Source organism: Crocuta crocuta, unplaced genomic scaffold (assembly GCF_008692635.1).
Source record: "Crocuta crocuta isolate KB4526 unplaced genomic scaffold, BGI_CrCroc_1.0 scaffold124, whole genome shotgun sequence".
NCBI lineage: Eukaryota > Metazoa > Chordata > Mammalia > Carnivora > Hyaenidae > Crocuta > Crocuta crocuta.
In genome coordinates this window covers 5,263,016-5,289,480 of record NW_027551573.1, presented here as the reverse complement: position 1 = coordinate 5,289,480, position 26,465 = coordinate 5,263,016, and the positions used below count along the sequence as shown (strand labels likewise).

At 37.3% G+C, this 26,465-nt stretch overlaps 1 protein-coding gene across 1 annotated transcript in view; it reads right to left on the bottom strand.

Moving 5' to 3' along the window:
* The window catches only part of RPGRIP1L (RPGRIP1 like), a 92,471-nt gene that overhangs the window by 10,549 nt on the left and 55,457 nt on the right, over positions 1 to 26,465 (bottom strand). The window contains exons 17-22 of the mRNA XM_077751334.1: positions 23,739 to 23,923; positions 23,543 to 23,626; positions 19,939 to 20,040; positions 19,331 to 19,493; positions 18,022 to 18,095; positions 5,173 to 5,356 (exon numbers count right to left, since the gene is read on the bottom strand). Coding sequence (XP_077607460.1) covers positions 5,173 to 5,356; positions 18,022 to 18,095; positions 19,331 to 19,493; positions 19,939 to 20,040; positions 23,543 to 23,626; positions 23,739 to 23,923 — 792 coding nt within the window. The remainder of the gene's footprint in view (positions 1 to 5,172; positions 5,357 to 18,021; positions 18,096 to 19,330; positions 19,494 to 19,938; positions 20,041 to 23,542; positions 23,627 to 23,738; positions 23,924 to 26,465) is intronic.

Genomic DNA, 26,465 nt, shown 5'->3' with positions numbered 1-26,465 from the left:
ACCTCTATTCTACTTGAACCTCTATTCTCTATGAACTGGCCTATTTGGGGTACCTCTTACAAGTGGACCCATGCAATGCTTGTCCTTTTGTGTCTGGCTTATTTTGCTCAGCATAATCGTTTTCAAGGTTCATCCATGGCATTTATCCAAATTTCATTCCTTTTTAAGGCCGAATAATGTTCCATTGTGATATATGGATTTTCTTTATCCATTTGTCTGTGGACGGACGTTTGAGTTATTTCCACCTTTTCGCTATTGTAAATAATTCTGCTATGTATTCGTCATACGTATTTGTCAGAGTCCTTGCTATCAATTGTTTTGGGTAGGTTTCCAGAAGCTGAACTGCTGTACTATATGGCAATCTCTATGTCTTAAAAAAAAACCCAACTGAAACACCATTACTATTGAAATTGGTTAAAAAATAGTATAATGGGGACATCTCTGCTTCCGTTTCATCTAGTTGGCCAGAGCACTGTGTTTCCTATTCTCTTAATGATAAAAATAGTGAGAGCCATTGTTTGTGGAGTGATCTTTATGTACTAGGTACCAAGCTCAATACTTTTCTCACAGCAATCACGTGCGCTAAGGACCATGCTGTCCTACATTTGACACATGATTAAATAGACCCAGAGAAGGTAAGTACTTTGCCCAGGCCCACCTAGTTAGAAAGTGGCGGAACCCAGCAAGTCTGCCTTCAGAGCCTGCCTTCTTAACCTCCACACTATAACTTCTCCTTCCAAACGAAGCCAAAATTTTTCCTGCTGTTTACGCTGAACCATGTTGTCAGCACAGACTGCAGCGAGATACAGGATTCGGTGCCTGTAACAAGGGAAGCCACTGAACTCTGTGCACTCTCTCAGAAAAGGATATTGCTTAGGAACGTCTGCTCCAGAGGCCTTAACTCTCTTGGGCTGAACAGTTTTAAAGATTCCTTTTTGAAACACTCAAGCTCTTTACCAATAAGCAAAGTCCTCCAAAGGCCGACTAAACTTGAAGTCCAGCTCTTCTGTTTGCACAAACGAGGCCTAGAATATGGCCGTCTTGCTCTGGCCCAGAGATTCTTTGCCTTTTAATGAATGCCAGCCTCCCCTGGAGGCCTGGTTAAAATGCACATTAATGCACTCACCCTGAGTTCCTAATTCGGCAGGCCTGGGTTAGGGCCTGAGAATTTTTATCTTCCTGCTGCTGGTGGGGACGCCCCACACTGGGAACCGCTGTTGCAGCTCAACATCCCTTTGCCAGTGAACACTTCTGTGTTGAACACGTGGGACATCGGAACACTGTGGCCACCTCTAGGCCACGGGCCTAAGGACATCCATCTGGTCTTATGGAACTAGACGGTTAAAAAAAAAATCTACACTTTCAAAACTTGAGATATATCTTTTAAAAAGCAATTCTGGGGCACCTGGGTGGCTCAGTCGGTTGAGCGTCCGACTCTTGATTTTGGCCCAGGTCATGCTCTCCCGGTTTGTGAGTTTGAGCCCCGCGCTGGGCTCCATGTCCAGGTGTGGAGCCTGCTTGGGATTCTCGCTCTCCCTCTCTCTCTCTACTCCTCTCCTGGTGCTCTCCCTCTCTCTCTCTTTCAAAATAAAATACAAAAATAAAATACAAAAATAAAATAAAAAGCAATTCTGGCGACTTGAAAAGTATCAGAACTCTTTAAAAATTAAGCTATTTGCCTTTTCTTCTCATTGGAAATCACATTTATTTAAGGCTTGCTAGGTTTTCACATACTTATTGAAAGCATATGTCTCAAAAAAGGTACCAAATAGCAGTCCAACTATCTGAGCTGATCTTGAATTATCTACCATTAAAAACTTATCCCTCACTTCTGCAGGTTGGAAAGATCTTTATATTCTTATCAGTGTCTTTTGGCAGAAGAAATGCAGATGGCTTAATTACAAAGGGCTGAGATAACCTTGAATCTCAGAAAACTTTTTGTGTTGGCATGTTATCCCCCAATCCTTGTCTTTGCCCAATTTCTCTTCCTATTAGTGACAAAATGTAAAGTCCGCATCATTTTCATCTTCTGAATTAAACTTTAATTGTTCCAAAACATAGACTGTTCAATGCTCACACACTCAGGGCCCAGATCTGCAGAAGTCTCATAAAAACTTGGGATGATTTCATTAATCTTTTCTCTTCCCACTGTCAATTCCCTAGAAGGCTTTTATTCAGCCCAGACAACATTCTTCAGACCTACCATTAATCTTATTTTTTCCAAACTATTTTCTAGCTTTGTCAGCATTCTCTGAGCAAAATTTTCAGGCCCAACAAAATACAAATGTTTTCCTCCTGCTACAAATGTTTAGCAAGTGAATTCAACTTTGTTGTTGTTGTTGTTTTTCAGCATTAGGAGCCCTAAGAAGATCTATTTTTTGTGTAAATAAAACTGGTAATAACACCTCTTCATCAAGACCGAATTGGGCTCTAAATAATCATGTGGATCACTAGGCTAAACCTCCTTTTATGTACCTAATTTAGGCCTCAGGACACGAATCCCTTTTGAAAAGATGCAAGCCATAATATAGAGTAAAAATTATTGCAAGGTTCAGTCAACCTCTCAACTGGTATGGCGTTCAAACAGAAGACAGCATGTACTGATTTTCCTTTAGATTTTCCATCTGAATTAAACAGTTTGGAAATAAAATTACTTTCATTAACACTTAATATGATTTGGAGGATGTAAGGCTGCATTCCACTGACCTTTTACATCAAGTCACAAGTGAACGGTAAATCATTACAATAATTAGATGAGATAGTTACTTATTAACCAAAGATTCAAGGAGATTCTGCAATGAAGGTGATGCAAATCCAAACATTTTAAAATAAACACTTTCACTAGGTCATAATTGGGTGAAAAATAAAATAAAGCCTTCTATAAGGTTAATATTAATTATTTCTCAGAATCTGCTGATGATCTAAGACTACATTTTTTTCAGATGTAGGAGATAATGAAAAACAGCATTATTTTGCTTGGAACACAAAGTACATTCCTCTCCCCTCCCACCACAAGGGGATTGAAATATCCCTAAATTTCAATTAACCTTTCAAATACTACATAGTCAAATCTCAATAGGTAGGAAGAGAAGCTGAAGAAAGAGATAGTAAACACTTCTACTGAATTCATTTCTAATAAATTGTTGGTTTCTCTTGTTGCTTTCAGAAGACTAATTATTCATTAGAAACATAAGCAGCTCTTAAAATACCAATTAGATGGTAGGAGTATCTTGCAGCAAAAGGAAAAAATACGCCTGAACCAATGCCAACCAACCAACTAACAAGACCCCCCTGAAGCCCTAGGTTACTACGTGAGAAAGATACAAAATTCAAGACACTTGAGGATGTGTGAACAGGTTGCATCCCAGAATGATTTGCATTGCTTCTTCGGCAAATAAAAACAATCTGTTCTGCAGAAGGCCAAACTTCTCAATGTACAATGTCTAAAAAGCAATTTTGTTGTCAGTCCAACCAAACCTTCTACTGCTGACCTTTAAAAAGAATAAAACAAAAGCCAGAAGAGTTTGTCTCTTTTCTTGGAGGGTATTTTCATTATAATTAGTTGTCCAAACGGTTCTCTCATTACTGATAATATTTGGTGTGTTTTACTTTTCTGACACTTTGCAGGTAAAGTGTCTCTAAGGAAGCTTGAGAAAATATTTTTGGGAATGTTTCTGTTATATCAAGTCAATGAAAGTGAGGAGGAATCAGATTCTTGTCCTGACTACACTATTTATTTCCTAACCGATTTCTCAACCTATCTGTCATTATAGAATTATAGAATTTGAGCTGGAAGGGAATGAAGAGAGCGCCTTATTCAACAGATATGAAAACAGGATACCATGAAATTTAACCATCTTGCTCAAGTTCACATAACTAGTAAGCACTGTGGGAAGTAAGCCAGGGAAGACTAGCACAGACCTCTGGATGCTCATAGTCACTGTCTCAAGCAATGACCACATTTCTAAAAATATCAGGTGTGTGCACATGTGTACATACATATGAAGTAACCACGAGCATCTATATTCCTACTGGATGATGAGTAGCTGATATACATACAATCAATAGCATGATTACACATTGATTAAAATACAATTTATAAACCTAGTGAGTAAAAATATTAGTGTTTGATTAGCATAAGATGCCTTGTTTTTGCTAAAGATAATACAACATCCCATCTTTATGGTTTGTTTAACTATAGGACTTTAGAATGTTTTAAAAATGTTTATTTATTTTTGAGAGAGAGAGTGTGAGTAGGGGAGGGAAAGAGAGAGAGGGAGACACAGAATCTGAAGCAGGCTCCAGGCTCTGAGCTGTTAGCAAAGAGCCCGACGCGAGGCTCGAACTCACAAGCCATGATATCATGACCTGAGCCGAAGTCAGATGCTTACCCGGCTGAGCCACCCAGGTGCCCCAGGGCTTTAGAACTTAATAAGCAGTTTTTTCATAGGGTCAATGTCTGCTTGGTATGATATTTTTACTCCACTTTAATAATATGCTGATATATATGATTCTCTAAAACACCTTAAAGTTGGCTGATCCAAGAATTTACAGGGTACCAGTGGGGTTTGACTTTGAGGTCAACCCGCTGAGAGGTAAAGCTCTAAAAGAGACAACCTGCCTGCAGCTACTGATGCACATGTAGACTAAAATATCAAAACATATTCTAAGAATTTAGGTCACTCACTAAAAATCCTGAACATATAGACACTGGGAGAGATATATGTATATGTATACACACACACACACACACACACACCACACACAATCGTAAAAACATCTCTGTGAGGACGCTGATCAGAAAGGTAGAAAAAATTAGGCCACCGAATTGTTTGAATCATGATTAAAAAGCTAGTGGTTTATTTTTCCCCCTTGAAATATTATACTTTTTGATTCAGTTGTAGACCCAGGTGTGACAATTTTCTTTTGATACCATGATGTAGTGGGAACACCTAGAGACATTGTTTTCCTACCATTTTTGTTTTCTCTTAACTCTAGCGTCACTTCACATTTAATTCTCAATCCTATGGTACAGATCTGACTTTTATTAATCTCTTCTGATGAGACTTCTATGACTCTATGTGAACATTAGGGAATCATACTTTGTCCTTGTTCCTACGGCTACCTTCACAGTAAGACAAAAATGTCTGTATTATAATGAACCATACATACCATTGCTATAGTTGTAGTAGACCCACTGCCCACTCTTGGGTTTTGGAAGTGACACAGGTGTCTCTTCAGCAGGAAGACTGTAGAATCTGCATTCAACGAACAGCCGTTGGATAGTGTCATCTGCAGTTACTCGAGAATCATTAAGGCTTAAAGCAATGATCTCAATCCGAATTTTTTCTGATGGCTGTTTAGGGAGCAAAAACAAAAAACAACAAAGAGACATAAAACAAATGAGCAAAACCCCCTTTACTCTTTCTCACTATCAATTTTAAATAAAACATGAAGGCCAATGGGTTTCTTTTTTGGAACACATTGTACACTATTGTATAGTTACACATGATAGATTATTCACGACAGAGAGAGAGAGAATGAGATTCTAATGCCCCAGGGTTTGAAGTTAACAGTGTCATGGCAATAGTCTCCTGATTTACATTTGAGGCTATAAATACCCCACTAGTAGTCTATCAAGGCTAAGATTATGAGATCTTCATCTCCGATTGCTTTCAGAATGACAAGTATCGCTTCGCCTTGTTTTAAACTATGTAACGAAGTACATGTTTATCACTGCTTTTATTTAATCTAGAGTACCTGAGAAAGTTTCAGTTATTCAGACATCAAAGCCTGTTGAATACTTTATAGCGATTATGCTAATATATGTTGCTATATGAATCCATATTAACTAGAGCGGAAACTATAGTTCATTGTCTTGTATATTCTGCTGCAACATATTTCATTCAATAAGTAATGTTTTCAAACAAGAGAAACTGTGTTTACCTAATTTAACACACATTTCTTGGTTATTTATTTTTTTTTATCTCACTTTGACAGAATTTATAATTAAAAATAATTTGTTTTACTGTGTAATTTTCATTTCACTCCTCACTTAATACATTTTGGTGTCACAGACATTATTATACAAGCCGTATATATTTCCTTGAGTGACGATTTAAAACAAATAACCAACTATGACTTAAAAATTAGATCATGCCAAGATGACTCCTCACTTAACATTGCAAAATTTTTTACAATTTTAAATTTGCGCTTCATTCCCTTTAACTAAACTTCTCTTTACTAAATTCAGAAGCATGCTACTGTAAATTACATAACTTCAAATAACACTTAGAAAATCCTGAAACCGGGGGCTGTCTATATGGCCAACTTCTTAGGAACTCATTGTCAAACGTAAATCAGTGAGCAAATTCACCATAGTGGCTACTTAGATGTTTCAAAGCATATAATGTAATTAATCAAGCTGAAAAGCATAACTATCCTATTGTAAAAATATCCCCATAAAGAACAATTTCTATTACTGTCAAACCCCCTCAATATTTGATGAAGTAATTTTACCCCGTTCTTTCAAAAGACATTTTCTTTTATTATGTATTCTAAGACACTTTAACTAAAAACCCAAATCTGAATATTTCAATAAGGTTATTTTATTATTCAGTAGATTCATGGAAATTTTACTAGGATGACAGAGAAAATTCCACACCATTCTGTCTCCACTAATACAGGTACAAGGCGGCAGCTGGCAATATTACTAGGATTAGCATAGTATGATGAAATATTTAAAGGAAAATTTTTTCTAAAACCTAATAAATCAAATGACTGCCAAATGTCATTAAAGTGATGGTCTTTGACTTGAATATGCTTTTCATATTCAAATTTGAAAAGAAAGAGATGAAAGCCTGGAAAGGTTACTCGGTTTCAACTAATAACCTCAAGCCCTCTCCGTTCACGTGCATAAGAAATGAAGCTGGCTCTATTGTCTAACCTCACTTCAGAAAAGCCCTTCTCTGCTTGCTGAAGACTAACATGGGCAAGAAAATATTTTAAGTGATATTATTTTTTCCTTAAAATGCATTGTGGTTGTCAGAATACCACACATGCGCACACGTTTTATAATTCTGGTTCAAATGGAGCACCATGCATAATTAAGTCTTTTACCTGCCTTGTAATTTGAAAAACTCAAAATTGTTAGAACAATAACATCTAATAAAACATTCCTGCTTCTGCACAAAAGAATTAAAGGAAAATAGCCATCAAAAGGCAAAAATGGTTATCTTGATGTTGTGAAGAGAAGAATTTAAAGTTGTTTATCACAGAACCCAATGAAGAGACAAATGAACTTTTAAATAGCAGGGGAATCGAATTTATTTAACTGGTTATTTTATTAATAATGTATTAAGTGTACAATCCCCATATGAAAACTTGCATTACTATAAGAACAAATTTAGGTTATCAAATAAGACTACATACAGATATAGAACTCTAAATGAAAGTAGATTATAGCCAAAGAAACGAGCAAAAACATCAATACCAAACAAACCAAAAGAAAACCCATCATAATATTCAAATAAATAAAAGAGCTTTAAAATTCCTTACATGGCATCATCTCCTTTTTTGGTCCAGTTTTTTATTGTTATTCCCCCTCAAGCCTCATTACCTCTATCCATGTCCCTTAAATTTTCTGACTAATATTATATACAGAAGTTATTAGTTACCATTTCTTTGTTCTTTTTTAATATGTATTTACTTTGGGGAGAGTGCAAGTGGGGGAGGGGCAGAAAGCGGATCTGAAGCAGGCTCTGCGCGGACAGGCTGACAGGCGCGAGCCCCATGTGGGGCTCGAACTCATGAACAGTGAGTTTATGACCTGAGCCAAAGTTGGATGCTCAACCGACTGAGCTACCCAGGTGCCCCTTTTTTCTTTTTAAAAAATGTTTACTTATTTTGAGAGAGAGAGCGCAGGAGAGAGCAGCTGGGGGAGGGGCAGAGAGGGAGGGAGAGAGAGAGACTCCCAAGCAGGCTCCATGATGTCAGTGAGGAGCCTGATGTGGGGCTCGATCCCTTGAACCGTGAGATTGTGACCTGAGCCAAAATCAAGAGTTGAATGCTTAAAAGACTGAGCCAGCCAGGTGCCCCATCTTTGTTCTTTTTATGCTACATGAATCGACTTAAAACAAATCAGAAAGAGGATAAGTTCCAAATAGTATGTATCTAGGGAAGCACACTCTGAATAAAGAATTTTCTAAACATTATACATTCTGGCTACTGGGGCCAGCCAATTTATTTTTCACCATTGGAACAATTCTGGTGGTATTTTGGCCTCTGTGAATCAAAAGTTCAACTAGATTATATATAAAGATTTTGAAGACCCAGAAGCACATCAACTGCATAACAGACAACTCCAACTTCGTGTCAGAAATAAACTCATATTCTCTCCCCTGATCTCGTTCATCCTCCGATATTTCCCATCTCACGTGACATCACCATCCAACTGGTCACCTGTGGCCAAGCGACCTTGGAGCCCCTTTGGCCATTTGCATTTTTCATACCCCCCACATCCTAGAGATCACCCATTCCTATTCATTTTACTTCCTAAATACCACAATGATTCATCAGATTATTGAAAGCTTGTGTTTCAACATTGTATCAGCTATTGAGGACATAGAGACAAAACAGGATGGGATTTCTTGCCCCTAATCCCTTGTCTGGGGCCTCAGCTGCTCTTCTTGTGGCTGAATTCTCTCCCGAAAAACAAATCAGGTATCACCCTTTCTGCCTGAAAGCCCATTAACGTACACTCTAGGCATTTTCTGTGACCAGTGGTGTGCTGTTTATAGAGCTCAGGTTTTTTGCATCTAAAATCTCCTCTGCCAGACAAAATTCTACTTACTTTACACCCTGGGCCACCCATGCTGTCTTTTAGGATATAGCATTTCTACTCTCTAGGGGTGAGCTGGTTCCTCCTCTGGGTCCTTACTGCACTTTCCAGTCACATTATACTTCGTGGCTTTCTTTGCCTATCTGCCTCTCTGTAACACTTAAAGATATGGAGTCAAGGGAGGCTATCTTTTATATATTCAGAGTATCTCTTGTATATTGCCAGAAATAGGTGTAGCTGCATTTTGCAGTTTTCTTTTTTAACAAATACTTATTGTGTCTCCCCTGTTTTGGTAAGTTGGTGATTAATAGCTGTTGAAAAATATATAGAAATCTTGCTGGGTAAGATTTTGGTTAAAGAAGAATATTTCAAAGACAGGTCAATATTGTGGAACTGAGATGGTAGTCACTATTACTTGAACCTTTCCAATGTTTCATAACAAACATTGTTCCATGAAACAATGAAAACAAGTTCCACTAGGAGACTTGGAAGGGCTAACAACACACCTTCAAACAAGTCTTTGCAGAGAGATGCATAATAATGTCTGTCCAGGGTCTCGAGAACAAGAGACTGTACTTCTGTAGGGCGTTAGTCACCTTCACGATTAGCAAGTTGGCCACATGTCTAGGCCTTAGGCTTTTCCTGTCTTCTTTTCTATATGTCTGAACGTTTGTTACTACGTATGATGTTACTTTTGTCTTGTTCACCAAGTGCCCTATTAACTTCCCTAGTTAGCAAGATGTTGACGTCAGCATATAAAAAAAAAGGCATTTAAAAATTGACTGTGGTGAACAGAAGTACTAGAAGTGACTCAAATAAGAACTGCAAGCAACTTACTTTAACTTGCCTGTGTAGACGGACACTACGTATTATGTGGCTGAATGATCTAGAAATGTGATGACAGCTTGTATTACTCGCAGAGAAAAAAAGCTAAAGTTCTCATGATTTTGGCTCAATTCCACTACTGCTTCCTGACTGATGCTAATTCATTTTAGGCTGTATTTTTCTATAGTATTTACTTAAGCTTTTATTGGCATGCTTACATTTTTTATGTTTTACTTCAGAGGATCATGCTGAATTCTTCCTCTGGTTTCACCCATCAAAGCAGCCACACTGGGGCTGAATTGTTAGGCTTCTGGAAACTAATTATGCATGACAGTCCTTAAACATAGTATCCCTTAAGTGAGGATGGCCTATGGTAAAAGTTTTCAACTTGTTTTAGTCCATTAGATTTAACTCTAATTCTGGTGAGATTATGTGTGAATTTTATTTCATCCTAAATTTCTACAGTGAATAAGCATTCCTGTAACTTTTAAAATGATAAAGCATAGAAAATAATTTGGCATATTCAAATCCTCAATGTCTAAAACAGATGTTACCATTTTGCTGTATCTGATTCAAACTTTTTTTGTTGTTACTGTTGAAGAAACAAAACATTTCAGTTAGACACAGGTCAAGCCCCATCTCCTAGCTCCTTTCTCTCCTTTTTCATTTCCCCACAGGTAACTTCTTTCCTTACGTTGGTGTGTATCACTCCCAAAAACGCTTTTATATTTTCTACAACATAGGAATGGATCCATAAACGACATAGAGCATTGTTCTGTTTTTAGGCTTTATATCAGTGATATCAGCCTCTACTAATCATTCTGTAACTTGTGTTTTTTTCTTCACTCAATGTTATATATTTTGAGATTTATGCATGTTTATAATTAAAATTCAATTCCTTCATATTAATGGTTGTATAGAATTCCATTTGTATTGCATAATCTATAGTCCACTTTTTTGTCTACTTATGAACAATTCAGGTGTTCACGTTTTTTTGCTATTACAATGTTGCATCCCTTTATGTTTTCTTATGTATGTGAATGATTCTCTTAGAAGAATTGCTAAGGGACAGATGTGAGAAATTCAAATTACTCCCCAAATGGTTACATGAACTTACATGAATATTATATATATCAGTATAAAAATGTGTTACATACGTGTGTATGTGTGTGTAAATAAATATAAACAAAGCCTACCTATAGGAGTGGGTAGAACTTGGTACTATATAGCAAAGTAATAGATATAAAATGGAAATGGAAGGTTATGATCTATGTCTATGCCCTTTACAAGAAAAATTTTAACTGGGGTGAGCTCTAAAAAAAAGTCAAAATGTTGGTTCAAAAAGTCAAACTCACCATTGATATTGACAGTCATATGTAAATAGGGTAGGAATGCACACTGATTAATAGTGATTCTTACAACTTCCCTTCTTTAAGCTGGGGGTGGGCAGAGTCATNATAAGGTCCTACCAGGTGGCTGTCAGTTAAGTGTCCAACTCTTGATTTCAGCTCAGGTCATGATATCACGGTTTGTGAGTTTGAGCCCCACACTGGGCTCTGAACTGACAATGTGGAGTCTGCTTGGGATTTTCTCTCTCCTTCTCTCTCTCTCTCAAAATTAATAAATAAACTTAAAAAAAAACCAAGTCCTCTCAACTCCCACTAGGCTCCAAAACATTCCCCTTATTGGGAATCATATCCATTCTTCACACATGTTTTGATTGAAAATCTTTGGTTTCTTAGAATAAAAACTCTTTAGAAGAAAGAAGAGTAAAGAGAAACTCAAAGTGTGGAGATAACAATGTTTTTAAGAAACAAAACCAATGCCCCCCCCCCACCCCAGCTTTCATCAGTGGCAGTAACTTATCTTTTCTCCTATGTTCTGTGAAAGATCCATATTGAGCAAATAATATAAATAATGAAAACTTCAGTGATGGAGATCAAAACAGTGCTAGAGTTAAGAGTGCTTATTTTTAGAATACTGTCATGGTCTCCCTTATACACCATGTAAATTACTGCATCTGTAATGGTCGGCAAATTACAGAAGGTTGTTACCACATGTTCTAAAGCAATGGTTGGGATATTTTTTCCTGTCCTAATACACCTGAGGGATATGACACATTTCCATCATTAACTGTGGCTTACTATGGCAATAATGTGAAGGAAGGAGAGAATTTTAAAAATTACCCTCAATTTCAGGTGATTTTGATATGCTAGTCCACTTTCACCATCATTGAAAACAGATGTTATAGTACAGTGGTTCTCGATTTTGGCTGCATATTAGTCTCACCCGGGGAGCTTTAAACAAAATTCGGATTTAGCGGATCCGGATGGAGCCGGGCCCTGGCATTTAAAACTGCTCTCTAGGTGATCTTAGTGTGCAGTCACGGTGGGAAGTACCGCTTTTCCCTGAAGTTGCTCTTAAACTGTAGCACACTCCAGAATGACCCGAAAGGCTCAGTAACATACGGATTTCTGGGCCTTGGTCTATGAATTTCTCATTCACGAGGTCTGGAGTGGGGTCCAAGAATTTGCATCCTCGAAATTTCTCAGGTGCTGCTGCTGGTATGGGGACCACATTTGAGAACCACTGCTCTAAACCAAAAACAGATTCAATCTACATTTGTTGACCCTTTTAAAGATATTTACAGAAAAGCTTCTATAATATTCATATTAAATTGTTCTTTAGTTATTATTTAACATTTTAGTACAGAATTAGCTTACATATGATTTCTTTTCTAGAAATAATCTATATTCATCATTAAAAACAATCCCACAAGAAGGGCACTGGGGTGGCTCAGTTAGTTAAACACCTGACTCTTCGCTTCGGTGCAGGTCATGATCATGGTTCGTGGGTTCGAGCCCCATGTTGGCTCCGTGCTCATGGTGCTTAGGATTCTCTCTTTCTCCCCTCTGCTGCCCCTCCCCTGCTCACTCTCTCTCTTTCTCAAAATAAATAAAAAAACTTAAAAAAATAATCCAACAGCATAAATCCAAAAAGTAAAATACAGAAGTTTCTTGTTTTGGGCAATTTTTTGCCAAAGGGGTAGGCGATTATTTTTTGCATCGCAGGCCATATGGTCTCTGTTGTAAATACTCAGCTCTGCTCTCATAGAGTGAAAGCAGCACAGACAATATGTAAATGATGGGTGTGGCTGTGTTCCAGTAAAACACTGCTTACAAAAACAGGTAGAGGGCTGGGATTGACACATTGGCCATAGTTTGCGGACCCCTGCCCTGATCCGTGTCCCAGAGATGCTCACTGCTAATGGTGTTTGTATTATATGTCTCTAGACATCTTTGTTTACATAAACCTAAATGCTGTGTCTATATGCTCATATAAAAATATGTATGTATGGAATTATCAGTGAGGTGTAATTTCTTCACTGTTAGTTTGGCAAAGGTGTGCTGTGAGGAAACCGGAATTTTTATACATTGTTATTTTAACCAGAAATGTTTGTATTAACAAAGACTGAAGGAAACCTAAGGATCCATGGGACACTTAACCAACTGAGCCACCCAGATGCCCTAACCTAAAAAGTCCATTAAAAGGGGGTTATTTTAATAAATATGGTATGGCTATGCATTGCAATATTAGGCATATGTTAAAAGAAATGTAATATACAGCTATGGAAAGATGTCCATAGTATATTTATTCCTGGAAGAGAGAGAGAGAAAGAGAGAGAGAGAGAGAGAGAGAGAGCTAGTGAGCCAGAGCCAGAGACAGTGTGAGCAGGGGAGGGTCAGAGAGAGAGACGGAGATACAGAATCTGAAACAGGCTCCAGGCTCTGAGCTGGCAGTCAGCAGATTCCAACGTGGGGCTCAAACCCATGAGCCATGAGATCATGACCCGAGCCGAAGTCAGATGCTTAACCGACTGAGCCACCCAGGCACCCCAAAAGATGTCCATAGTATATTAGTAAGAGAGAATGAAGTTGCAAAACAAAACAGAAAACAGTTTTTGAAGAAATTACTACCAGCAGAGTAATTCAACATTTCTGGTTTTACCTAAAATATATTTTGAAACTTATTCTATCTAGCTGAAGCTGTTTTCCATACGTAAAACAATGGGAGGGGCTTATTTTACACACTGACAGGATATCATATTTGATTCTTAAATGATTTAATAAATTTTTAAAGCTTATTTATTTTGGGCACATGTGTATGTGCGGGGGAGGGGTAGACAGAGAAGGAGAGAGAGAATCCTGAGCAGGCTCCAAACCATCAGCTCAGAGCCTGACTCAGGGGTTGGGCCCATGAGATCATGACCTGAGCTGAAACCAAGAGCCAGACATTTAACTGACTGAGCCACCCAGGTGCCCCGATTTAATGCTTTTTACTTTTACTCTTTTTAAAAAATTTTAATGTTTATTTTTGATAGAGAGGAAGAGAGAGAGAGGGAGCGAGGGAGGGGCAGAGAGAAAGAGATGGAGACAGAGAATCCGAAGCAGGCTCCAGGCTCTGAGCTGTCAGCACAGAGCCCAAGGTGGGAACTCAGGAGTAGTGTGATCATAACCTGAACCAAAGTCAGATGCTTAACCGAATGAGCCACCCCGGTGCCTCCCGATTTAATACATGAGTTCTCAAAGTAGTGAATCGCTTTTTGCATTCTGCCTTTCAAATCTTTAAAGCGTATTTTGCTGAACATCGTTACTGTAATCACCCAGGAATGCCAGCATGTTGTTCAAGGGGACCTGGCTTCCAGGTGGAACTGCAGTTTAGTCCAATTGAATATGGCAGTTTGTACAAAACTGCGATTAGTAGAAACAGAGGAGGAGAAAGATGTAAATAGGCAACGCACAGAGGAATCCACTGCTCTTTCAGGGTGTGATTTTCCATTCTTACCTGTGGGCGTACTGTAAGAGATCTGTGAATCGAGGGTCATCCATTTCGTAGTGAAAATGGAAAGCTGCACTGCTTAAACGATAAAACTAGAAACCCTTTGAAAGGACTGTTAATTCCTTTTTTTAATGCCATGGCAGATGCAAATTTTTGGTTTTGATGTCTATTTTAGGGACCTAAAACAAGGCTTTTAATCAATGTATTATACATCAAATTGATACTGTTAACTTCTGATTATTCAAATTAATAAAATATTCATAGAGAAATGTCCAAAGTTTTACATTTCTCAGACTCTCCCCACCCCACTTAATTATCATGCCTAGAAGCTTTTTAGTAAAAGCAGCAGTCGTCAGGCTGACGGGATCTGACAAGCCAGCAAGGCCCAATTACACTGGAGCTCTGTGGCACTTTGATGTCCTGGAAACGAAGAGCGATAGGGGCAAATTGGGCAGCACATTATGTTAATGACTTCATTTAATCCAGCCACTAAACTTTATGTAGCCTGTTAAAAAAGATGCTAACACTAATTATGCCACTTTGGAAAGAAAAGGAGGGGACAAGCATTTCACTCTGACAAAGTGAAGCTCATAAATGTTGTAAATGAAATGAAACAAAATGAAGTAATCTATGATTAATTATACATCACAGACATAAAGAAAAGAGGAAGAACCAAGTAATGTGTCTAAGTCCTGGGAAATCTGTTAGATTCCTTTTTAAGGATCAAGATTTCTGAGAAATAATGATGGGTTGGGAGATTCTGAAATGTGCAAGGAGGCAACTGAGTGATCTTCAAGTGGTTACACAGGGTAGGTAATTTGGATCCACAGTGTAATTTGTATAAATGATACTTACCTAGGATACTCCTTGAGTCTCAATTTTGTGACATTAGAGGGTAGAGGCAATTTGTTAAAAAAAAAAAAATCTATCAACTGGGGAGAGCCAGAGTAGGGTTCTCTAATTACTTTTTAATTAGTCTCTGTGCCTCTAATCTATTCTTTACATTATTGATAGCATGCTCTTTAAAAACTGAATTCAATAGTGTAAACTCCCTAAGAGTAAGAGGATTATTTCTCTCATTCACTGCTTTATTCTCAGTGCCTAGAACAAAACTTGGGATGCAGCAAATGCTCACAAAATAGCTGTTTAATGAGTGAGTGATCTTCCCTCTCCCGTAAAAGCCCTTACCGGCTGCTCATAGAACTTTAGGATAGGCTTCAGCCTCCTCAGATGATACACGAGAGGCCTCAATGCTGAGGACATGTCTGCCTTTTTGGCATATTCTCCTGGGGCTCTGTAGGTGTGCCACTGACATAGTCCATCCTAAAACCATTCTGCATTTCCAGAACAAGTTATGCTCCCTATTCTAATTTTTATGCTATCATTCCTTTGTCCTATAATGATTGCTTTATGCCTCTCACTAACTCCTGATCCTCCTCAGCACTTGGCTCAAGCTTCACAGGCTTTTAGGAGGTCATCCTTGATGAGGGTCCCTCACGCTGTTCAGTACCCGCTTGAATGCTCCTATCATGCCCTGTGCATTCCATCTCCTAGCTCTGACCACCTTGCTTTGTGGCTGTGTTTCCTGGCACACTGTGACTTCTTTGACGCCAGGGATATTTCTTTTCTGACACACAGTAGATGCTAAAGAATGTAGATTTGTTGTGATAATTGAGGGACATATTACACCGGATGTGCTTAGGTCACAAGAAGCATTCAAGTAATCCTTTCCTTCTGATGAAAGCCATGTATCACTGTCCTATGAGTGCTACCCACAGCAGCTCTTAAGGAAGATGTACAGGAAGAAATATCTGATTCAAACATGCAGGCTGACTACTCCTGATGTAATGAATGCAGGTTCTTAATAAATTGATAGTTAATTTTATCTGTCAACTTGACTGGACCACCAGATTTTCAGACATTTGGTCAAACATTATTCTAGGTGTGTGGTCAGGGTGTTTCTGGAGGAGATTAACATTTGAAGTGGCAGACCGAGTAAAGCAGACTGCCCTCCCTAATGGGGATGGGGCCTCCTCCAACCATCTGAAGACCTAAACAGAACAAAAAGGGTAAGAGAGAACTCCTCTCGCCTGTTGGCCTTCAGGTGCAACACTGGTCTTCTCTGGACTTTGAACGTGCCACGGAACACTGACTCTTGCTGGGTCTCTGCCCACCTGCTCGCCAGCTGGGACGTACGCCCTTGGCACCGATCGTCTTCAGACCCAGACGGGAGCTACACCATGGCCCTTTGTGGGCCTCCAGCTTGCGGGATGCAAATCCTGGGACTTCTCAGGCTCCACGGTCACGTGGCTCAGTTCCTTATGACACATCTCTTTCCGTGTAGACATTTATACACATACATCCTATTGGTTCCATTTCCCTGGAAAACCCTAATACAAACGGCTAATAAAACCCTAATATAAAGGGGCCCATTTTCCCTTTGATTCCCATTATCAAAATTTGCTAATAGACAACGCAGAACTTCTATTCATCAGTTTGATAAAGAATTTTAACAATTTCAGGTTTGATACAGCAAAAAAGCTAAACTGAATTGAACTAAATGCTTTATTAAAAGTGTCCAGGCAACCACGTTCAAGATTTCTTTCTTGATTTATTGATTTTGAACAGTAAAGATTCTATATATCAGGATGCCATGGGTCAGGTGGTATTATAATTAGTAACAACAGTAATAAAACTTTGGAGAGATGAACTATTCTGTTTGCATTTGGGTTTGTTCTGCAGAGAGGTTAAGCTGAGGATTTTAAGGGCTGAAAGAAGTATTCCAATTCTTACCCAAAAAGGAGAAAGTCTAAAAAAAGGTGTATAATTAATCATTTTAGGAAAATTAATGTAGATGAACAGAAAAAGCTAGAGCCTTTTTACTTTACTAACATTTACTTTATAAAAATTCCCTCTCTTGCCTTAAAATAAAAAATGCTTTCCTAAGTGGTATAATTTCTATATAAATTAAAGTATAATTTTCTCTTCAAAATTTCAATTTACATACTACTTTTCAGCAGTGTGTTACAAAACAAGTATATACTATACAAGATTTAAGAGGGCTTAATTTTTTGGTAGAAATGAAATAACTTTAATAGTTTATCAGAGGACATATTTAGATATGAATAGTGTATGAATTCACATTTGTAAGTTATTATAGTTTTGAATGCAACATCACATTTTAAATTCTTAGAGTTGAGATTTAACGTATCTTTGTACATGTTCTGAAAAGGAGTCAGGGAAGTCAACTGGTTTTAGCAATTAACTAATAAAGCTACTATTGTTAGGTATTGTTAATATGTAAGCAAAACTAATACTAGAAGTTATGACTCATCATGTTATGAAACTGCATATAAATTTATTTTGTACTAGATGATTACATGGGTAAGACTGTGATAAGCTATTAGTATTTCCTCAAAAATATTTTTGTCTGAAGATTTTCCTATATGAGGACTGATAAACTGTCAATGAAAACAACTTTATTACACAACATTTCTAGCTGGCATCAAGCTACTGACCTGTTTGATATTCTTGGAGACAGGACTGGGAATAATACATTCATCACTGTCAGATGCTGATCTCTCTTCCTCATCTGTTAAAAAATAAAATTCAGTAGTTTAAGTCGATTAAATCAATTATACCTTGTAAAATGGAGAGAAATAAACATGACATAAGGACACCCTTAGAAGAACAATATAATTATGTCTAGACCTTTTTTAACAGCAAAGATACTTACTTTTACATTTTATTTTATTTTAAATGCTTATTTCTTTTGACAGACAGAGAGCAAGGCAAGGGAGGGGGAGAGAGGGAGAGAGAGAATCTGAAGCAGGCTCTGTGCTCTCCACGCAGAGCCTGACATGAGGCTTAATCTCATGAGCCGTGAGATCATGACCCAAGCCGAAATCAAGAGTCAGACACTTAACTGCATGAGCCACTCAGGCACCCCTAAATTATATTTTAGAAAAGAGAAACAAAACAAAGCAAAACAAACAAAAAAAAACGACTGAAAATTCCAGGTTCAGTTTTAGTGGAAACAGAGATAATAAAAATATAGCTTGTTTTGAAATTTAAAAATAATCTTTTTAAAGAGAACAGGGTAACAGGTGTTTTCTAACAGCCTAACCAATTATACTCTGCAAAAATCAAGTCACTCTTAGTACTTAAAAGCACTTTTAAAAGCCTTGTGATTTTATTGTGGCAACACTGACATACACATATTTAATGTGCAAAATTTGATATTTTGACATACACATAATCCTGTGAAATCATCACCACAATTAAGATCGTGAATATATCCATTGCTCCAGAAGTTTCCTCAGGCCCCCTTACAATCTGCTCCTTTTTGGCCTCTCTCTGACTCTATCTGCCCTTCCCTAGGGAGCCACTTCAACGCTCTGTCACTATAGTTGCCTCTTCCAGATATTCATGTAAATTAAATCCTGTCATGAGTTGTCTTTTTTTGTCCGAGTTCTTAGTTTTAAGTTTATTTTGTTTTATTTTTTTATTAAAAAAATTTTTTTAATGTTTTATTTATTTTTGAGAGAGAGAGAGACAGACAGCATGAGCAGGGAGGGTCAGAGAGAGAGGGAGACACAGAATCTGAAACAGGCTCCAGGCTCTGTCAGCACAGAGCGTGATGTGGGGCTCGAACCCATGAACCATGAGATCTGACCTGAGCTGAAGTCGGAGGCTTAACCAACTGAGCCACCCAACCTCCCCGGTAGATCCACTATTAAATGAAGATGTCCTCGGAGAAATACTCTAGCAGATTAAATAAAGCAAAGAAGGAAAAAAATATTAATTTAAAAAAAGGAAAAAAATCACCTTCTGGTTCTAGTTCCTCAGTTATTTCTGTTTCATCTTCTGAAGAAGACAGACTTCGATCTGCAAGCTGACCCTCAGACAGAAAAGACACATCATCATCTCTTGCTTGTTGTATTTTCTCAGAACGCTCCTTAACCTCAGTTACGCTGCTTCCTGGAGAAACCTGAAGAAATGAAAGCACACCGATACACTGTTGCTTAGATCACATGTATACATACTTGCTGAAGCCCTGGATTAATAATGCATGCAAGCTTGAGACCTAAGTATGTGGACAGGCATTATACATAAGTGATTCATTAGAAAACAATCACTAAAATTGTACAGACAAATGATAATATGCAGATATATGAACATTATTGTAAACCAAGAATGAAAAATGCATTAACATAAATGACTTTTACATATTACTCTAATTCATATATCTAGTTACTACTTGCTAATAGCAGAATTGTAGCTGTTAAAAAACACTTGTCCTATTTTTGATGCTTCCGTTCCCAGGAAGTTGAACACAAAAATAGGATAATGCTATGATTTCGTGATCCATGTTAATAAAAAGTCTTTTAAGAACCAAATAAACCTTTTGAAATAATTTAAATACAAACATGTACCTCAGGAACATGTGAAAGAGTTGGCGTATTAATTTCTATTTCTGGTGTATGCTCCACTTCTGATGAAATTTCCTTCACATCCTCAGGAGAAGTAGATATCTCCTTTTATTGATGTAAAAACATGCACGTATGTTAGTTTGTATTTATTACTAAACCCCAAATCATCCTAAGGCAAACACACACACATATATATATATATATATATATAAGTAAATACAGTAGTTATCCATATGTCCCTAAGTTTAGTCAGTGCATTTCAGTAAAATGGTTGATACTCATCATGATATATATACACAATTTAAGAAGGGCAAGTATAGTTCACTGAAGCACTGCTTGTAACTGCAAAAAAAGTGAAAGTAATGCAAATGTCCCACAGTAGAGGATTAGTTAAATAAGATGGAACATCCAAATACCTGAGTTCTTCATCACTGTGTGAAAAATGATAATGTAGACCTGTACATACGACACTGAGTAGAGTACACAATTCAGTGCTGGGTAAAAAGCTAGTTATAGAACGAAACATCTAGCTGTATACTGGTTTGTTAAAAAGCAAACATGCAAACAGTGTGAATGTTCCCATGGGAATAAGTGTGGAAGGAAGTTCACCAAAATTCTATCTCTGACATATAGATTTGGGGCAATTTAATTTTATTTTTAATGTTTTTAAATTTTTCCTCCTTTGTATTTTTTAATATTTCTATGATGATTACACATTACTCATGTAATTAAGAAACTGCATGTGCTAGGACAGACGTGTACTTTCTATGATCAACATTCTTTTTTAACTGTATCAAAAATCAATTTATAATCAATCATTTCCCAGGATTTACAAACTGTTTATTTTTAAAATATAGCTTATCATTTTTGCTATTTTAGAGGTCCAATATAGAAAATATAAAAGATAGGGGCGCCTGGGTGGCTTAGTCGGTTAAGCGTCCGACTTTCGCTTGGGTCATGGTCTCGCGGTTCGTGGGTTCAAGCCCCGCGTCGGGCTCTGTGCTGACTGCCAGCTCAGAGCCTGGAGCCTGTTTCAGTCTGTGACTCCCTCTCTCTCTGACCCTCCCGTGCTCACACTGTCTCTCTCTCTCTCTCCTAGAAATAAAAAAAAAAAAAAAAGAAAATATAAAAGATAGGGGCGCCTGGTTGGTTCAGTCAGTTAAGCGTCTGACTCTGGCTGAGGTCATGATCTCACGGTTCATGGGTTCAAGCCTCGCGTCGCGCTCTGTGCTGACAGCTCAGAGCCTGGAGCCTGGTTCAGATTCTGTATCCCTCTATCTCTGCCCCTCCCCCGCTCATGGTCTGTCTCTCTGTCTCTCATAAATGAATAAACATTAAAAAATATTAAAAAAAAGAAAACATGAAAGATAAACAAGAAAACAAAAGAAACTAATACAAATCCGTACTTCCATTACCCAATGGTAAATGTTTGTTAATAATAGATTTCTTTTTAATTTTATACTTTTTTATGATTTTTAATGCAAATAAGAAATTGCTTGGTTTTATAGTAGTAATTATATTACAAATATATCCTATTCCATTTAAGAAACCCTTAATACTATAACATAAAATTTTCTCCTGGTATGAAACTTTGAGGGGTGCCTGGGTGGCTCAGTTAGTTGAGCGTCCCACTTTGGCTCAGGTCATGATCTTGCAGTTCGTGGGTTCGAGCCCCGCGTTGGGCTCTGTGCTGACAGCCAGCTCAGAGCCTGGAGCCTGTTTCAGATTCTGTATCTCCTCACTCTCTGACCCTCCCCTGCTCACGCTGCCTCTCTCTTTCTCTCTCTCAGAAATAAGTAAAACATTAAAAAAAATAAAAAAAAGAAACTCTGGGTAAACATCATTTTTAATACAACATAATAGTAAAATAAATGAACGTATCATAATTTAATGAACCATTTACTAGTGTTCACCATTTTTAGCTGTTGTGACTAACACTGCAACAAACATCTCTATGCACATCTTTTTCACATTTATGATCATTTACGTAGGAATCAGGCTACCTCTGTTCAAATCCCAAATCTAATACTTTGACCTTGAGCAAGTTACTTAAACTCTGTAAACATTACTTTCCTGATCTTTAAATGCGAGTAATTCTAGTATGATCCTAAGGTTGTTGTAAGAATTAAATGAGTTCAGCGGACATAAAGCATTCAGTTCAGTGTCTGACATGTAAAAAGCACTCAGTAAGTATTAGTATTAGACACCGTCTGAGTAGTAATCTTTGAATTAATTTATTTAGCACATATATAGGAATGCATTGTATATGCCGGTATCTTTTTAAATTCTGGGTGGTGGCTGTGTAGCTATTCATTGAGCTGTGTGCTTAAGATACGTGTCCTTTACCCACTTAAGAGATGTGTTGATTACAAATCTGTTACTATTTTTTTAAAGTCCAAAAGAGATGATGGTAACATGAGTGGTGACGGTGGAGATAACGTGACTATAGGATATGTTTTGGAAGTACAGCTGACAGGTTTTGGGGATGAACTGGATGTGGGATGTGAAAGAGGAAATGCCAAAGGGATGACTTTGAAATTTCATGACTGTGTAACTGGGTGAATGGTGAGTCATTTACTGAGAATGGGAAACAATGAAAAAAACATTTTGGAAGAGGGTTGGTGAAATGACTTTTGGGTTTTGACATGTGAAGTTTAGATTCCTACTAGACATCCAGTGCATATGAAAGAAGCAGGAAGAAAATAAATCTGGAATTGGGCAGCGAGATCAAGACTGAAGATACAAATATGGGAGTGTCAGCATCTAGATGTTTAAAACTGTGAGATTGGTGGTGACCGGGTGGCTCAGTCAGGTAAGCATCTGACTCTTGGTTTCGGCTCAGGTCATGACCTTGTGGTTCATGGGACTGCGTGCAACCTGCTTTAGATTCTCTCTCTCCCTTTCTCTGCCCCTCCCTATGCTTTCTCTTTTTCTCAAAATAAGAAATAAGCATTAACCACCCCTCCCCCCCCACCTCGTTAGATTGGATAATATTTCTGAATGCAGATATAGGTTGAGCAGAGGTCTAAGTCTGCAGTTTAAATGTCGAGGCACCTCAACCTTGCGAGATTTGGTCCAGGAGAGTGAGAAAAAGAAGTGGGAAAGCTGGAGAGCAAAAAAAAGGCATGGTGTCCCAGAGGCTAAGTGAAGAGGAAGCGAGTATTCTATTGCATCAGATGTTACTGGGAGATAAAGATGGGACTCAGAACTGACTACTGGCTATGGCAAAGTCAAGGTCATCATGACCATGGCACAGGTGGTTTAAATGAGGATGAATGTGACTAGAGTGAGTTCAAGAAACAGTGTGAAGAAAGGATGACAGAACTAAGACAACTTTTTAAAGAGATTTTCCCCCCCATAAATGAGGACAGAGGATTACAGCACAGTAGCTAGAGACACAGATGGAGCCAAAGGAGGGTTTAGATCAAAGAGTAAGAGGAATTAACATTCATAAACAGTGCCAAATTACAAAGCTAACATTTAAAGGAGAAAGAAGTATTTTATTCACTGGTTTCCTTTGAAATCAGGTATAGTATACTATATAATTTATTTCAAATATTTGCTATGGGAGAAAAAAAAATCAGTATTTTCAGTGTTTACTACTTACAGAACTCTGATGTGGTGTGATATCCACAAAAGATACTTTCTTATCTACAGGTGCTAAACGCTGTCTTGGCTTAGGTGTTGGTGCCTAAGAAATCAATACATTAAAGTGAGTATAATAAACATGCACTTAGATAAGACTTCAGCTATTTTTTTCTTTTTTAAGTGATTTCTTTAGTTCTAAAGTCATGGCTACTTACAACTATTGTGCTAACAGAGGATGCTGGAGGTAGTCTTTGAGCAACTTCTGCCTCTTGTTTGTGTATAAAGTTTCCTAAGTCTTCAGTTATAGATCCACTTGGTGGAAGGTAAGCAAATTTCCATTTCAGTATAACATGGATGGTCCCTGCAGGATGCTTTTTATGGTCTGTTAACTCAAATATTCCTGTCAAGTTACGAAAATAATTTTAATTAATGCTAGAATGAAATTTTATTACCATAAGAATTAAAGAAGAACAAAGAGAACTACCCACGACTTAAAAAATAATTTTGGCTTTTACCCACACCTCAAATGACTTAGAGAATAAAGACAAAATAATCTATGATAGGTTCATCTCTCAAGCACACTGCTTTTAGAAGTTAAGGTCTCAGTGATAATACTGACTCCTCGATGAGAAAATTAACTCATAAATATTTTAACTCAGTGAAATTAAATTCAGAGATTATTCAGAATTCTTAGTCTTCTGCTAAGATATTATCTATGTTATAGTTCAAATACCAACTTTCATCTGGACGTGAATATTCTTGCAAAAGACTTGTCTCTATATAAAAATATATTAGAACTTCACAAATCCAAGTAGTTCATATATCTAAAGATGACTTCATGTTGCCAAATAATTGTATCATAATTTTAAATATATCTTACTGGGATTTGTTAAATTACTCTAAGTTAATAGCAGCACAGCAAACAAATGTCCATAAAATAAACAAACCATCTGAAACAGTAATAAAAAGTATCACCTAGCTATAATTGTAATATAAAGTTAAAAGTTTTAGTCATACTGAAAATTCTTGGACTTGAAAAACCAAAACTATATTTCAAGTCTAACTTTTTAAAGGGGCATCCATCCTTTATTTGGTCCTCAAGTGTTTGACACATCTTTTAATGTCTGGCTGAGAAAAAGAAAACAAAACAACTCTAGACTTTAGAACAAAAGAATAAAGATGACAGATGGAAATATAAGGAGGTGATAAACTTCTATTATAGGCACAGGTGAGGCTTCTAGAATGGCTGAATGAAGAGCTCAGTAAATCCTTTCCACAAAAAGAAATACTAAAACTGGACAAAATGATCAAAAATAACCATTTAAGGGCTCTGAAAATTGAACAAAGGTATATGACAAATTGAGAAGCATTTATTTAAGAGAATTTACAGAAACTCAGTAAAAACAGTAAGAGTCAGAACACTCTAATAAGCTACTTCCCTGGCTGAACATGAGACTTGTAGACTGCCTGAACTTTGAAAATCCCTTACCCAACCCAAAGACAAAAGGTAGAAGCCAGCCAGCTCAAGGTGGTTAAGTACAACCCTTGGCCAATCAATGACTGACCACTAAACTATGCTGACTCAGACTTAAAGTTAAACAAACAAACAAACAAACAAACAAATAAAAACTTAGCAGAGACATCAGTAGGTGCAGTGATGGAAAGATACAGATTTAGTTCAGGCAAGTCACTAAACAAAAACAGCAAGAGAACCACCCTGTGAAGTAGGGGAGGGGTGAAATCTAGAGTTGTTATAATATAGTATCCTAAGTGTCCAGTTTTAAAGAACAACAAAAAATCATGGCACATGTGGAGAAGCAGGAGTGTATGCTGCATACATAGGAAAAAGGCCGTCAATAGACATGTTCTGAGAGTGCTAGATATACATTTAGCAGACAAAAACTTCAGAACAACAATTATAATTATGTTCAAAGAACTTAAAAAATGATATTTAAAGAATTAAAAGAAAATTTGACAATGATTTATAAAACAGAAAATACAATAAGGAGATGGAAATTTTATAAAAAAATAGAGAACTTAATAGAAATTCAGTAGTTGAAAGTATAATCACTATGATGAAGAAAATTTAATTGAAGGGCTCAATAGGAGATTTGAGCTGGCAGAGGAAAGAATCGGTGAACTTGAAGACTGACCAACAGAGATCATCCAATATGCAGAGAAAAAAATGAAGGAAAATGAATAAAGCTTCAGAGAACTGTGGGACACCATTAAACCACACATATATGTGTAACAGGAGCCCAAGAGGGAAGAAAGGGCAGAAAAAAATGGAAGGAAAAACAGTAGAAAACTTCCCGAATTTGGTATATAAGGTTACCCTACACATAAAGAAGTGCAACAAATTCCAAATAGGACAAGCACAGTGGGATCCACACCTATGTACATCATAGTCTGTTTAAAGCCACACACACACACACGAAAAATCTTGAGAACAGTATCAAGTGCAAGGAAACCATAATATTAATAGCTGATTTATCATTAGAAACAATGCATTCCAGAAATTAGTCATCTGCTATTCCCAAAGTACAAAAGAAAAAAAATAACTGATTAAGAATATTATACCCTGCAAGGCTATCCTTCCAAAAATAAAAGCAAGATAAAGACATTCCTAGACAACAAATGAGAGAATAATTACCAGCAGACCTGAGTTACAATTCATAGTAAAGGAAATTCTTTAGGCTGAAAGGAAATGATACAGATGGTAACTCAAATCAACACAAAGGAACAGAGACCAATAAAGGCAATTACATATGTAATTATGAAAGACAGTATAAACATGTTTTCTGATACTTCTCTCTTAAATGTCTCATTTAAAAGACAATTGCATAAAACAATAATAGTAACATTGTACTGCTGAACTTATAAAAAACTAAAAAGTATATGATAATTACAGCACAAAGGAGAGAGAGGCAATGGAGCAAAGA